This window comes from Arachis ipaensis, chromosome B8, assembly GCF_059453495.1.
Source record: "Arachis ipaensis isolate K30076 ecotype BB chromosome B8, ASM5945349v1, whole genome shotgun sequence".
NCBI lineage: Eukaryota > Viridiplantae > Streptophyta > Magnoliopsida > Fabales > Fabaceae > Arachis > Arachis ipaensis.
The window spans coordinates 20959311-20975485 of record NC_142443.1 but is presented as its reverse complement, the minus strand read 5'-3'; the positions used below and the strand labels follow the sequence as shown (position 1 = coordinate 20975485).

At 36.5% G+C, this 16175-nt stretch overlaps 1 protein-coding gene and 1 pseudogene across 2 annotated transcripts; one reads left to right on the top strand and one right to left on the bottom strand.

Moving 5' to 3' along the window:
* Positions 1–3580: 3580 nt before the first annotated feature.
* LOC107614466 (G-type lectin S-receptor-like serine/threonine-protein kinase At4g27290) lies at positions 3581–7843 on the top strand. 2 transcript variants are annotated; one of them, XM_016316667.3, is made up of 8 exons: positions 3581–3889; positions 3976–5247; positions 5367–5504; positions 5865–6025; positions 6306–6516; positions 6618–6855; positions 6950–7100; positions 7199–7843. In XM_016316667.3, exons 2-8 carry the CDS (start codon positions 3996–3998, stop codon positions 7502–7504), a joined length of 2457 nt encoding a protein of 818 aa, XP_016172153.1. In that variant the 5' UTR covers positions 3581–3889; positions 3976–3995; the 3' UTR covers positions 7505–7843. The 2 variants fall into 2 exon arrangements, with proteins under 2 accessions (XP_016172153.1, XP_088353821.1); XM_088497695.1 differs by having other exon boundaries at positions 3865–5247.
* A 124-nt stretch (positions 7844–7967) lies between these two features.
* LOC107610672 (G-type lectin S-receptor-like serine/threonine-protein kinase At4g27290 pseudogene) lies at positions 7968–8567 on the bottom strand (annotated as a pseudogene).
* Positions 8568–16175: the final 7608 nt, after the last annotated feature.

Here is a 16175-nt window from a genome sequence, read left to right as displayed (position 1 = left end):
AGAATTATACAAATTTTTAATATCCTCAGTGAATTTGCAGATTTAGTCACAACTTACAATTTGCAAAACCGATTTGTATTAAAAAAACATAATTATAAGGACATTAACTAAATTTCATTTATCATTTCCCTACACCCAAGCCATAGCCAACAACTACAAATAAAATAAGAGAAAACTCAAAATATTATTTCATACTTTTAAAATCCTAATTTTAGCTTCTATTGGACTAATTCTCCAACCCACATTCATCTTTCAACGCTCAATGCTATTTTCATTTTTATTTCTCCTAATCATGTCTTCTTCTTTCTCACAATTTGTCCACACAAAAAGTTCACACCATCTCTTCTTAGAAGTCTATCACAACAAGAACTACAAAATAAATTAAGCATGTATTACAAAAAGAATAGATAATTTCAAAAAGGAAGCAATTCAAGAACTTACATTATAGTTTGGACATTCAAAAAATAGTCCCTCTGAATTTGTTTCTATTTCAGAGAGGAGCATCCCACAACTACACTAGTGTAGAACCTTTTCAGCGCTAACTCGATTTGAATTCTGAAATCTTGGCTGATACTTCCCACCATCTTCTCCAACACCCAAACAACAATCTCAAATTGGGAATTTAGTACTTGTTAGAGTTTTATATTCATTAAAAGAGATTAAATTGATTCTAAACTAATTTTTTCATGTCAATAAAATTTTATCAGGCCACTTAATAGGTCCCCGATAATAGAGGCTCACAGAGCCGACCTCCGTCGCGTCCAAGTTCTGGTGTTCTGCGTCGCTGGTATCTGGTCTGCCTACATCTACCAAGGCGTTCTTAAGAAAACTTTAAATTTTTCGTTTTTTTTTTCTTTTCTAAATTTGTTTTTCTTTTTTGGAATGGTTCAGGTCTATGAAGCGGTTCGGTCCAAATGGCGAGAGGTTTGAGCACCTTGCATTTCTGAACTTGGCACAGAATGTGGTTTGTTTGATATGGACTTACATAAGTGAGAAGGTAGAAAAGAGAGAAAAGAATTCAGAAAGGAGAGAGACAAATACCACAATCATCTATCGCTCATAATTCTCCCATTTTCTATTAATAGTGCGTCTTCTGCTACTGCATCTCATACCCTGAACATTCAGACTATGCTTCGTGTGTCCACTTTCTCTAACTAATTCTATTCCCTTATAGTCATTTTACCCCACTATATCATTTTCTCTTTTTGCTATTGCTCCCTTGTTTGTTACACACCGCGGGACAGATGCTGCTGTTACCCAAAAAACCATGATTAGCCAAATTCAGCACATGGTAATATGTGTGTTGAATTATTATTTCACAACGATTCTAGAAATTTTATACTAATGTGATATAAGTATGATTTTTGGGAGTTTGTTAACTGCTTGAATCTTATTATAAGTTATTAGTAAGGTTGGGAGCTCTTTTATCAATTAATTTTACTTAACATATAATCATGACCCGAAGGACGGATCCAGAAATCTAAGGGTGAAGGGGTCGAAAATTAAAATCTTGTGTAGTCAAATATAATGCTATATATTTAATAATAGATATAATTATAATTAATTTTTTAATTAAAAAAATTAATAAATACTTATCAAATAAAAGAATTATCTCAGTTTTTATAATTTTTTTATAGTTTTACATCCAATAAAATATAAAATTATACATTTTTAAATATTTTGTTAATTAATTTATTTTATTAAGTATTTATGTGACAGTAAGTTATATTTTTATATTTTATATCATTAAAAAATATAACATAAAATAATATAAGTTAATTGCACTAACAATTTTGTTATGTGAATTTAAAATATATTAAAATATTTTTATATAATAATAGGAATAAAAATTAATTAAAAAATAATAAAAAAGAAACAACTAAATAAAATTAGAAAAAAATAATATTATCATAAATAATATTAAAGTATTTTTTATATGATTATAAATGTTAAAATTAATCTTTAAAAAATATAAAAAAAGTTTAAATTAAATAAAAAATACAAATAATATAAATATATGTAGAGAAATTTAAACTCTAATACATAAAGAATAGTAACTCTTTTTACTATTAATATACTATTAAATTTTACTCTATACAATATATCTATTATAATAGTATATGAGCTTTTAAAATTTGTTGGAGGGCCAAGGCCACTACTTACCCCCTTGAGTCCGTCCCTGCATGACCCCTTACTGTTTATATGTACGGATGTACAATGTATATATAACAATATTTTATTTTATATAGCAAGAAACATGATTATTAAAAAAGAATACATAAAATTTTTGTTAGTTTATGATTTATGTAAGATTTAATGCTTAGAATTAAAGCAAAAAGTCATATGAATTTATTAAAATATTGTACACTAATAACTATTAATTTTGATTATCTTTATACATTCAAATTTATTTACTTTTGATCTATAATTAGGATCATCTTGTAATATTTCAATTAATTAAAACTTACACCTAGTAATTAATAAAATTATTAGTTTAAAATTATTTAATCTGGCTTTTATAGCCATCAAAGGACACACATTTATGAACACATCATGCATGCGTGACTATTCTTTCTCCAGTTTAGGTTGAGGTCAACTATCGACCCATGATTTTCTTGATGCCCAATGACTAAATTACTAACCTAGCCGCAAATATATAACATTGGTCAATTTAATTGAAAATAAAAATAATAAATTAATATCAGTCAACATTTCCCTGTTTGACCGGAATCTGTCAAGTTTTTCTTCCCTGTCCGTAGTCCGAAGCCTTTCTATACAATAATTTACTCAGAAACATGCTTTCGTATGGAATCGAATAATAATGCATCTAGAACATGATGAATATTGAATAGACAACACAAGAAAATGATTTATAAGGAAGTATTAAAAGTAAGAACCCATTTCAATCAACAAACCTTTTTCCCATTTGAATGAGAAATCTTCCTAAACTTTAGTTGGTTGAAATTTATAATTAGTCATTTTTATCTTCGTGAAAACAAAAGAGTAAATAAAGGTGGAAAGTAAAACAAGTAATTACTAGCGTAGAATATATATACATATATAAAAAAATATTACATGTATATCAAAATTAGTCACAAAAAATAATCACGGTGTATTTATATATAAATATATATTGTTTAATTCATTTTCAATGTGTATTTTATATTACAATATATATTTTATACCGATAATTGATTTTAATAGCTGATTTTAGTACTAGCATGGTTGATATATATATATATATATATATATATATATAAAAGATCTCAATCTCAAAATTTTATAGTGATAAATGATTCCATCTCTTTATAAGAAAATTTTCCAAAATTTAAATATCTAATCTTATTGTTGATAAAGCTCGCCGATGACTTTGTGTAAAATAAAGATTAGGCAAAAAAAGGTCAAGCTGCAATACCTAAAATAGAAAATAGTACAATCTTTTCTCAAATGAACATTATTTCAACCCACATGTGGTTGATATACTTAGATTTCATATAAATATCCAATTATATATTTTTATATTAATTACATGTACATAAGTCAAGCCATTTTTATATGGACTATCTGTTAAACTTAATTTAAAAGGAAGTTATTGATTCAGGTAATCTAAAAAATTACAAATGGTAGCTGTATGATAAGCCTACTTATTATTATTTTAATGTATGAACATGGAAGTGTAAACATAATTTCCGTTTGAAGTTTTACTCCATCAACTCTTCAAGAAGCCTTCATTCTCTTCTTTCCATCACCCAAGATGATTGTGTAAGTTGTTCTCTCTAGAAGGAATTCATGTCTGAAAGCTAACTCACTTGAATTTTGTTGATCATTTTACTGCGCCTGTTATCATAAACCTGAAAAGGAAAGGATGCTATGAATGTACTTTTGCAAGGTATGGGCGTGATATCTTCACCATGTTTATAGTATACAGCGTCATTATAGTATACAATCACTTTAATTCTTTTTGTGCTTTCACAGAAGCGAACATGAAGGATTGAATGGAAGCCTTTAGCTTTCTTCTGTTATGCTTCTCTCTGCTGGATTTAACAGCATTTTGTGTTGCAAGAGACACAATTACCACACTGCAATCTATAAGTGATGGTGACACATTAGTTTCAGCAGATGAAACCTTTGCATTGGGAATCTTCAGCCCTGGAACTTCCAAGAACCATTATGTTGGAATTTGGTATAACAAAGATCCAACAAAGGCAATAGTATGGGTTGCAAACAGAGAAAACCCCCTCACTGACTCCTCAGGGGTTTTGAAGGTCAACAACACCGGAATTCTAGTCCTTCTTGATAGTAATAATAGTCTTATTTGGTCATCCAACACCACACGATCGGCACAAAATCCAGTTGCAAAGCTTTTGAATTCTGGGAATTTTGTTGTGCAGGATGACACCAATAGTGACACGGAAGATTTTCTGTGGCAAAGTTTTGACTATCCAGGCGACACAATCTTGCCTGGACAGAAGTTCGGAAGAAACTTAGCTACAGGATTAAATTGGTTGATAACATCATGGAAAAGCTCTGATGATCCTTCTCAAGGTAGCTTTAGCTATCAATTCGACATTGATGGATATCCGCAATTAGTATTAAGAGAAGGCACAACAAAAAGATTTCGTTTTGGATCATGGAATGGTATTCAGTTTAGTGGGGGACCACAATTGAAAAATGACTCTGTATTTAGATTTAGCATGATTTCTAATGAGCAAGAGGTATATTATGTATATTGGCTTGTTGATAATTCAGTGCATCAAAGGTTGCAGGTAACATCGGACGGATTCAGCCACCGGACAAGTTGGAGTGGTGGAAATACAGGTTGGACCACAGTTTCGCACTTACCAGTGGATGACTGTGATTATTATGGAAAATGTGGAGCATATGCTAGTTGTGATACAAACAGTTTTCCCATGTGTAATTGCCTGGATGGTTTTGTACAGAAAACAACTGATTCATCAAGTGGTTGTGTTAGGAGAACTTCATTGAGTTGCAATCATTCAGATGGGTTTGTGAAGTTTTCGGGGCTAAAGTTACCAGACACTGAAGGGACATGGTTTAATAGAAGCATGAGACTTGAGGATTGTAGGATCTTGTGCTGGAACAATTGCTCTTGTATGGCTTATGCAGCTTTGGATGTCAGCAAAGGGCCAAATGGTTGTTTACTTTGGTTTGGTAATCTCATAGATATGAAAGCGTTGAGTGCATCGGATGAAGATATTTATATAAGGATGGCAGGCAAAGATGTAGGTACTATATTCTCTCAATTTGGAATTTTGTTTCCTTTCATGTGTTTCATATTCTGTCATTTCTCACTATCTCCTCTGGTTTTTATTTTTTTTATTTTTTTTGAAATGAACATTTTGTAGAAGCTATTGAACAAAACAGATCACGGAAGTCCAAGAAACGGAAGCGAAAGATTATCATTGCCGTGAGCTGTGTGTTGTCTTTTGGAATTTTGATCCTATGCTTGGCCTTCATCTATAGATGGAAGAAGCATCTGAAAGGTAATTAAGTAATTCCCATTTTGTGGATTCTTGTATATATTATTCTAAGTTTGTTATTTAAATATGAGGATAAACTTAACCTATGTCCAAGAAGCTTAACTTCTGTCACAACAGAATATCTTGGCCCCTCTGGTTCCTTTATATGTGGTTAATTTGTAATAGGCATTATCCCAAAAAAAAAAAAAAATAGGGTTTTCAAACAGAGAACTAAGTACTGCTAATCAGTATAATGGTAGAAAAGTAATGTTGGTAGTTATTGGGAAGAGCAGAAGTTATAAACTTCTAATATACCATGCAACAATGAGCTTATTAGACATTTTTGTTTCCTTTTTCTTTAACTCATTAGATGCTACTTTGCAGGAAAGATTAAAGAAGAAACAGAATCAGGTGCAATAAATAGTCACCATGATGAGGATGATCTGGAACTGCCCTTATTTGATATGTGCACAATTACTTCTGCAACAAGTAATTTTTCAAGTGACAATATACTAGGGACAGGTGGTTTTGGATCAGTTTATAAGGTAATCTAATGGATAACATATTGTCATACCTGAGTCAAGAATGCATTATATTCTTGATCAATTTTGGTTTTGTCAATATTTAGTTATTGATTTTTCCTAATGTAACTAATGCTACGGATCTCATCTATGTAACGTTAGAAAGAAAGAAAAAAAAACTCAACTATCTTACAACTAGATTACTCATGACTTTAATAACTCCACTGAAATGATAAAATTTAAGCAAATATATGCAAAGTTAAATTTGTATCTTTTGTAGCTTAGAAATGGTTACAATTTGCAGGGTATCTTGGAAGATGGGCAGGAAATAGCTGTCAAGCGACTTTCGCAGAATTCAAGTCAAGGACTCCAAGAGTTCAAAAATGAAGTTATGCATATTGCTAAACTTCAGCACCGAAATTTAGTGAAGCTATTAGGGTGCTGCATTCAAGCAGGCGAGAGAATGTTGATTTATGAATTTATGCACAACAAAAGCTTGGACTTCTTTATATTTGGTTTGATTCAATTTCCTTGGAACCATACTCTTTTTATTTAACAAATATGGTTCAGAGCCTCATCAGAAAATTATCAGTCCAACTCATTTTCTTTTAAACAGATTGTGAGAGGGGAAAACTACTAGACTGGCCAAGGCGTTTTCTTATTATTAATGGAATTGCTAGAGGCTTGCTTTATCTTCATCAAGATTCAAGATATAGAATAGTACATAGAGATCTTAAGGCTGGGAATGTTTTGTTAGATGACGAATTGAATCCTAAAATCTCAGACTTTGGACTAGCACGAAACTTCATAGGAAATGAAAACCAAGCAAAAACAAGTCATATTGTTGGGACTTAGTAAGTGGCTAAATTATATGACATGTAGACAGGAACATAGAATGAAATTCTAGCTTTTTCTTTATTCAAATTTGTATGTTCATGTTTTGCACAGCGGCTATCTGTCACCGGAGTGCATAGTTGACGGGATATACTCAACAAAATCTGATGTCTACAGCTTCGGAGTACTGGTGTTAGAGATAGTTAGTGGGAAGAGAAACAGAGGATTCATCCATATTGATCACAATTTGAATCTTCTTGGGCATGTAAGCATAATTTTTTTGTTTGCCACCCATTTTCATTTACGGTTTCTAACCAAATAACATGATCCTAATTTCTGTAATTACAATATATACAAATGCAGGCATGGACACTTTTCACAGAAGGCAAGTGCTTGGAAATAGTCGATGCATCCATCAAAGACTCCATTGATTTGCCAGAAGTCCTAAGATCAATTCATGTTGGTCTACTATGCGTGCAACGAAATCCAGAAGATCGACCAAGCATGTCGTATGTGCTTATGATGCTAAGTAGCGAATGGACATTGCCTCAGCCAAAGAAGCCCGGGTTCTTTATTGAGAGAGATGCTGTTGGTGACAGTTCCTCATCAAGCAACAATAAACTATTATCAGTTAATAATCTCACAGTCACCCAAGTCTGTCCGCGATAGATTTTGGTTCAAAATTGATAAGCTCAAGGATGACCACAATGATAAGCCAATTCCATATACAATAGTAAACAGATACAGCACTTCACGACATACACAAGCGTTTTAGTCCTCTTATATGATACATTGATACGAAATTTTGTATCAATACGAAATGCATAAATAGGAGTAGTTAAGTAATTTTTTTTTATATAACCATGTTTCTTGCTATATAAAATATTGTTTATATACATTATACATCCCTACATACAAAAACAGAAAGAAGGACCTTGTTAAATTGTGAGATGAACTTGTATACCTATATCTTTCCTTGATATTCTGACATAAAGATCTTGCTGTGGATCACTCAGCACTCTAATATCTATCAGCTCATCTTACAGGGGAATTATATACGTTACAGCTACCATATGCTTCACATTTTACCATAATCATCACAGAGATCATTTGGTAATGTTAGATAGACACTTCAACTCTTATGCTTAACAATCCACACATAAAGAATAATGATCCTCCTGCAAATAGCACAAGCCTTGAATAAGCAGCTCATATGTGTAACATATCTCTTCCTTGTGCATAATTGTGGATATCCAACAATGTCAAACTGATGAGTATAGTTACCTTCAGAAGGATCATCAGAGCTAATCGGTGATGTTAGGTACCTTGTAAGGCCTGTAGTTAAGTCACTTCCCAGTTTCATCCCTGGCAGCAGCGTGTCATAAGGGTAACCAAAACTCTGCCAAATAAAACTCTTCAAATCATCATCATTGCTCCCATCTTCCTTCACAACCAGGTTCCCTGAACCCAAAAGCACTGCAACCAGTCGCTGTGCCAATCTTGATGTGATGGAATGCCAAATGATGGTATTGTTATGACTATGAAGAAAAAGATTTCCGTTGACAGCGACCTTCAAGACCCCGGACGAGTCATTAAGTGGAGTGTTTCTATTGGCAATCCATGCTACTGCCCTGGACGGCACTTTATTGTACCATATTCCGAGGTAACGGTTCTTGGAACTTTCAGGGATACTGCAGAATCCAATTGCTAAGGTTCCACCGGCTGAAACCATCGTGTCACCATCAGTCAGGGACTGTGTAGTAGTAATGCTTTTATGGCAGTGGAAAGTGGAAACTGCTATATCATGGTGCAATAAGAAGCATAGCGAGATAAGGACTCATTTGTGGCGAACCTGAGTTCCATTTAATGGTCTTTCGCTAGTTAATAGGTTGCGGTACGTACAAAGAGTCAAACCCCTAATACTTGTTTAACCCATTTTAACACACGAATGAATTGACCACTAGACCAATTTAAATTAGTTGACAAACCTCAATTTAATTGTTAAAATTTTAATTGTTTATATTTAATTCCTTAATTTCAATTGGATGTCACGTTTAACTTTGTAGGTTTTGACATTAGAGATGACAATAAATAGAGTAGTAAATTCTACCTGCGGGTTGAATTTTAACAAATTCTACCTGCGGGTTGAATTTTAACAAATTCAACCCTACCCTAACCCTAATCCTATTAAAATAAGAGGAATATTTCAATCATTAACCTTTTTTATTTTGGAATAATATATTTTTTTGTAAAAAAATCGTTAAATAATAACAAAAATTAGTATTATTGGGATTTTATTTATAATTTGTGTGGGATTTTAAACTCCTATAAACTATTAATGATTTTTTTTGAAAAATTTCTTCACTGGTGACGGCTAAGTGGAAAAAGATCGTTGCTGAAAATGATGTTGCAAGAAAAAAAATAATTGCAATATAAATACCTTTTAAAAGAAAAAAATAACATCGAACAATAAACGAAATAAAAGAATATTAATGTTGATAATATTGGTATTGATGATGACGATAAACAAGACAACGATGATAATAAAGTATACTTACACAATAAAAATAATAAAGATAAAAGTGATAATGATGAGATGAAGAAGATGGTGGTATTTGTCATGACCCGAACCAAGCCATGACTGGCGCTCAAGGGACAAGTCCCTCAGCAAGCCAAACAACCTAATTTTCAAAAATACAGACAGAATCTCCTTTGTTGCTAGGACCTTACCCATATAAAAATTATCTTCTTGTATCAATAATAAACATCCATTTCCAGAGACAACAACAACAACATATTCCAATTATATCCACAACCAAACATGTCCAAAATATGCGTTATATATATTAAGTTGATAACTAGAATATATAGTTAAATCCATAAGTCGTACATAACCAAATTATAATTACTATCTAAACAGTTTGAGATTCAAAATAACATACTCACACGAGGATCCTGCCTGTGGCATATGGAGCATTGACATAATCTAAATTTTGAGCAAATGTTCCATTACATAATTACTTAGCCATTGGAAAGAAGAAGGACTCACCGAAATGACTAAGATCTACTGAGGGGCAGGTGGAATGGAACCTGGAATGACTCCTGTATCTGAAAAATATGGGAATATAATAGGGTGAGTTTTGCAACTTAGTGAGCAAACATTACATCTATAACCCACGCGAGACAATACAAAGTTTACCTTGAAAATTATATTTCTTTTCAGAAATGAGAAATTCATATTAATTAATTATGCAAACAAATAGATGAATAGTTAAGCGGATGAACTGAAGTGGGAGTTCTGATTCCAGAAGTCAAATCAAATCAAATATTACACACCTAGGGCGGTCCATGAAGCATGAGCATCTTTTCTATCTTTTTCTAATGAATTTGAATTCAAATTGTTGAGTTTAATCAAGATTTAAATATCTTTTAGCCATTATGGATGCTACTTTGAGTCGTGCGTAATTCTATTTATATAAGATAGAATTTGGAGGGATTTGACGGAGTTTTATGGAAGAGGAGGCAGAAAGTGGATGATGCTGTCAACCCTTACCTCCCTGCATTCTAATGGACATAACATTAGCTACAGAGGTCCAATTTATGTGATTCTAGTGGCATTGGAAAGCTAACTTCTAGAGCTTTCCAACGATATATAATAGTATGCCGTTTCTTATTATTCAATATGGCCAAGGTGGCGCCTAACTTGGAATTTTCCAAGTTAGGCGCCATGATCTCAAGTTAGGCGCCACACCAAGCCATAAAATCATATTACAATCGGAAGGTGTTCCGAGGGTTACCTGAAACTAGAGGTTGATCTCGGACGAGATCTTCTGTACTGGTCGGAGATGATATATCCGGTTGGTTGGTGGCGGCCGGAGCTGTTGTGTCCGACTTGTTGGACTGGCTGCACTTCTGATCCTTGGTCACCGGAGGGTGGGGGTGGGGTACCTGCAAGAGACTCCGATGCTTAAGTTAACACGGGTATTAAGCAGGTTTATTGTAGAATCAGAGTATGAGTTATACCTGGGTGCTTCAGTGTATTTATAGTAGTGTGGAGTGACCTTTCTGGAGATAAGATAGTTATCTTATCTTATCTTATCTTTAAGTGAGGTCATCTTATCTTCTGGGGAACCGCCTTTATCCTTCTAGGCTTTGGCTGCCTTTAGATTGGGCTGTGTCCCTTCATTGGGCCTGCTTGGGCCTCTTATGGCGATTTGGCCGAGCTCTTTGTAAAGAGGTCGGTCATTGGCCGAGCTCTTTGAGAAGAGGTCGGATAGTCTAACCTAAAGAGGTCGGTCGGCTTGTCGCTAAACATCCCGGGTCGGACAGCTTGACCCAGGGTATGAACAGTGCCCCTGCTTGAGTTCGATCTTTCCGTGAGATTGTGCTTTTCAGAGCTTCGATCTCTTTGGAAGTCGTGCTCAAGCATCTGTCTGGCTTGTTTCTTCATTGCTTTGCAATCTTTTGCAGATTTTCTAGAGGTTTGGTACTTCACAGTCCGTCCTTTTTTGAGTGGTAGTGTGGGTTTTCTACCCTTGCCTTCTGGATCACGCCTTGCTTTTGTGTTTGACAACCCTCTGCTTTGGCGAAGTTATCCTTGCGGCTTGATATCCGGGCTTTTAGTGACTTGTCCAATGACTTTTTAGTGTTCTTTATATTGAACCTTTTTAGTCTCGGATGACGTACGTAGCCCTGTTTTGAGATTGTGCCTTCTTTTGAGTGGAGTTGTATCCCTTTTAGCTAAGCACATTTGCGCCTTAAGTTGTTTCCCAACCTTTTGGCTTGTTCATTTTTGAGATCGTTCTTGTGCCTCTTCTTAGCTGACGTCGACCTGTACGACTTTGCCCCTGCTTGAGTTCGATTTTCCGTGAGATCATGCTTTTCAGAGCTTCGATCTCTTTGGAAGTCGTGCTCAAGCATCCTGACTTTAGTTGATCTTGAGTAGTTTCTCCTTGTGCGAGTTTGGTATTGCCCATTTTTAGTTTGTTGAGAGGTCTTTTCAGCCTTCTTCCGACTTGTTTGTCTTCACTGCTCGGGCTTTTTAGTCATAATCCAACAACTTTTTAGGTAGTGTTCCTGATGGGAAACCTTTTTATAGTCTGTTTGGATGACTTTTTAGCGCTGCTTTGATTTGTGCTTTTGCCTTTTAAGTAGTGTCTTTTTTCAAGACTTCGTACCTTTTAGCAAAACATTCCTGGCCTTCCTTTGGCCGTTTGTGAGATGTCTTTGTCCCCTTTGTGGATCTTTGTAGAGTGTCAGTACTTTGTTGTCCGACCTCTTTTGATCACTTCTGGTTTTGTCCACTTTCTGCTTGGTCGAGGTGGTCCTTGGGGCTAACTTGTCCGACGACTTTTTAGTGTTCTCGTAGAACACTTTTTAGTCATTTTGAACAATTTCGACAGCCTTGTAGTGGAGCCGTGGCTTTTTGGGCAAAGCTATGTCCCTTTTAGCGCACGTTTTTCATTGGTCTGATTTCTCTTGTCGATCATTATTTAGCTTTCGTTGGTCCGACTTCTCTTGTTGGTCCAAGCTGTAGCTTTCGTTGGTCCGACTTCTTCTTGTCGGTCCAAGCTGTAGCTTTCGTTGGTCCGACTTCTTCTCGTCGGTCCAAGATGTAGCTTTCGTTGGTCCGACTTCTTCTCGTCGGTCCAATCTGTAGCTTTAATCGTCTTTGGGCCGACTTCTTCATGTCGGTCGCTTTTAAGTTATTTCTAGTAATCCATTTTTGGTTGGACCTTGGTGGGTCTCTTTTATGAATTACTTTTTATAACCTTTTGTCACGCCGACTCCGTTATGTCGTGCCCTTCTAAGTTATTTTTGTAATCCTCTTTCTTGGACCTTTGTTCAGATCTCTTTCAGGGATTACTTTCATAACTTTTACGCTTTGTAGGGGACCGACTTCATCATGTCGATCTTTTCTAAGTTATTTTTGTAATCCTCTTTCTTGGACCTTGTTTAGGTCTCTTTCAGGGATTACTTTTATAACTTTTTTTGTAGGAGACCGACTTCGTCATGTCGATCTCTTCTAAGTTATTTTTGTAATCCTCTTTTTTGGACCTTGTTCAGGTCTCTTTTCAGGGATTACTTTTATAACTTTTATGTTTTGGGCTGACTTTGTCATGTCGAGCCCTTCTAAGTTAAAGTAATCCTCTTTTATAGGGTTGGCCAGACCTCTTTCCAGGGTTTACTTATAACTTGGGTTGACTTGGTCCGACTTCTTAACGTTGGCCAGTCTTTAAGTTACTATTTAGCAATCCATTAAGACCTCGTCAGGTCCTTTCTCCGGATCACTTTCGATAACTTCTTGCATTATTCCGTTTTCATCTTTGCCGATTTGTAGAAATTGGGTTTGATCCCCGTTTGGTCGACCTTTTGATGAATTTGGTTTTCATCTTTGTTGGTCTTTATCGTGATCGTGCAGTGAATTTGATTTTCACTTTCTGCCGATCTGTAGCTTTATAATTGGGCGATGAATTCTGCTTTCACTTTTTTGCCGACCTTATCGAAATCGGATGATGAACTCTGGTTTCATCTTTTTCGACTTTTATCGTGATCGGGCGGTGAATTTGGTTTTCACCCTGCCGACCTTGTCGTGATCCGGCAGTGAAATTTGCGTTTCAGATTAATGCGTCTTGGTATAGCAGTGAATTTTGTTTTCACTTTGTCGACCTTTGTCGAAATCAAACGATGAATTCGGTTTTCATCGTGGTCGGGCGATGAAGTTGGTTTTCACCTTGCCGACTTGTCGCTTTGTAATTGGACGATGAATTTGGTTTTCATCTTGCCGACTTTGTCGTGATCGGGTGGTGAATTTGGTGTTTCACCTTGCCGACCTGCCGTAGTCGGGCGTCTTGGTAGGAAACTTTTTAGGGAATTTACAATCTTTTAAACAATAAAATAAAGATAAGAGTGTGTACATGTTAGTACTTACCTTTCTAGGTCGGGCAATCTTTTTGGATCTCGGCCTGGCGCCCTTTTTAGATTGCAGGCATACCATGACCTTGGTAGCTCTTGCCCCTCGAGGTCGGATACTTTGTGATGACCTTTTCCCAGTACCTCTGAACACTTGGTATGGTTCTTTTCAGTTGGCTGCTAGCTTCCCTTCTGATTGTATCTTGAGGCCATTTGACGTTTTAACGCTTCCTCCCTAATCCGAGCTCTTTCTCGGACTTCTGGAAGTAGGTCAAGTTCTTCCCTTTGGATTTGGGAGTTGACCTCTTCATTGTAGAAGATCATTCTGGGGGATCCTTCTTCGATCTCTATTGGGATCATTGCTTCCATTCTGTAAGCTAATCAGAAAGTTGATTCCTTCGTGGTGAAGTGTGGAGTTGTCCGATATGCCTAGAGGATTTGTGGGAGCTCTTCTGGTGGGCTATAGGGAAGTTGGCATGCTTTTGATGTAAAACTTTGACTTTGTATTTGGGTTTTTGCTCTGAAGAACTTTGGTTCTTTCTCCAAAAAGTTTGCATCTTTGATCGTTTGTTGTCACTTTTCTTTTGTTATTCGCCTTTGAGAAGAATGTGTGTTTTGCTTAGGGTTTGGTTGCTGTTCCTGTTTCTTTTCATCGTTGCCTGACTCCTTTTGTACAAAAGTTCTAGCTTTTGTTTTGACCTTTTGTTTGAGAGGTGTTCGGACTGTTTGGGTATAGATTGTCGACTTCTTTTTTCTGTGTTCTTGCCCTGTTGTTGCCTCCAAAGGGTGCCCCTGGACTTTCGTGTGAGTCCTGGGATTTCCCTTTTACTGCCACGTCTGTCACTTGATGTTTTGCTGTTATTGTTCGAGTTGTTTCCTTATTTGCCCGAGTTGTTTGGCAGTAATCCCATAGTCGACCTATGTCTTTGAGATGTCTACTAAGATCGCGGACAGCATGTCTGATTAGCTGGATTGCATAGTTTTAATGCGTGTTACTGTGGCTGACCCTGAGTACATTCCTTATACCGCCTTCGAGATCGACTTGTTGTGGTCTTGTAATGTAGCCTGGATGAGGCTTCTGTTATTGCCCCCTGGTTTGGTATTGGCTAGTTTTGAAAATGCATCAGCTCGGGCATTCTGCTCCTGAGGTATGTGTCGGACCTCATATCCCCGAATTGTCCGAGCTGTTGGTGCTGGCTGGTTTTGAAAGTGCATCAGCTCGGGCATTCTGCTCCTGAGGTATGTGTCGGACTTCATGTTCCCCGAATTGTCCGAGATGTTCTCTGGTTTTGTCCAGGGTCTCCCAAATTATCCGAGCTGTCCTCTGTAGGATTCTTCCAGCTAATTTTGTTTTCTGTAGGATGTCTTTTATGGGCTGGTTGGTCCGAACTCTGATAGTGTAAGCTTGAAAGTATGGGTGGAGTCGTTGAGAGGTGAGTACGAGAGCGTAGGCAAACTTTTTCTATCTTTTGATAGTTTAGTTCGACCCCTTGTAGAGCTTTGCTGATGAAGTAGATGGGTTGTTGCAACACTTTTATCTTCTCTGACTAGTGCTGAGGCTATTGTCCGACTTTCCACTACGAGGTATAATATGAGTTCTTCACTTTCCCGGGGTCTGGTGAGAATGGGTGGTTGCCCCAAGAATTTTTGAAATCTCGGAAGGCTTGTTCGCATTCTGTTGTCCTTTTCAAACCTCTCTCCTTTCCTTAATATACCTCTTTGAGGTGTCTTTTGCAAGATGATTTGGAGATCGAACCTCCTGCGAATCCTCCATTTATCATATGAACACGTCTCTTGGGGGGTGAGGTAGACGTTCAACTTGTCCGACCTCTTTGGTGTGAGGTGGATGTTCCACTCGTCTGCCCTCTTCCTTCAACTTGTCCGACCTCTTTGTTGTGAGGTGGACGTTCAACTCGTCCGACCTCTTTGGTGTGAGGTGGACCTTCAACTCGTCCGACCTCTTTTTTGTGAGGTGGACCTTCAACTCGTCCGACCTCTTTGTTGTGAGGTAGACCTTCAACTCGTCCGACCTATTTGGTGTGAGGTGGACCTTCAACTCTTCCGACCTCACTCTTCCGACCTCTTTGTTGTGAGGTGGACCTTCAACTCGTCCGACCCCTTCCTTCTTTTTGCTTTTGATTGGGCGAGGTGGTGAGATCTTCTCAGTGTTGCATATTTCTCGGTTAACCTCCACAAGAGACACCCGAAGAGGGGTGTAATTGCGGTATTTTCTAGGCTTCCCAGGTTGATCTTCTTTTTTCTTGGACTCTTTATCCTTGTCCCGTGGTGGGTTAGGAAAATCCAGTTTTTGAGCTATCTCCCAATCGGGAGTTCTCCTCCATATTGATATATTTTTCCGCCCTTTGTCAGACCTTGTTTAGAGATGTTTGGTACTTCTTGGATATTAAGTGGTTGAAAGGTCCTTCTC

Excerpts from the sequence above, each read along its gene's own strand:
- LOC107614466 (XM_016316667.3), top strand. The coding sequence starts at position 3,996 with ATGGAAGCCTTTAGCTTTCTTCTGTTATGCTTCTCTCTGCTGGATTTA. Across the intron at positions 5,248-5,366 it reads GATGGCAGGCAAAGATGTAG|AAGCTATTGAACAAAACAGA; the intron begins GTACTATATTCT and ends AACATTTTGTAG. Across the intron at positions 6,856-6,949 it reads AGTCATATTGTTGGGACTTA|CGGCTATCTGTCACCGGAGT; the intron begins GTAAGTGGCTAA and ends TGTTTTGCACAG.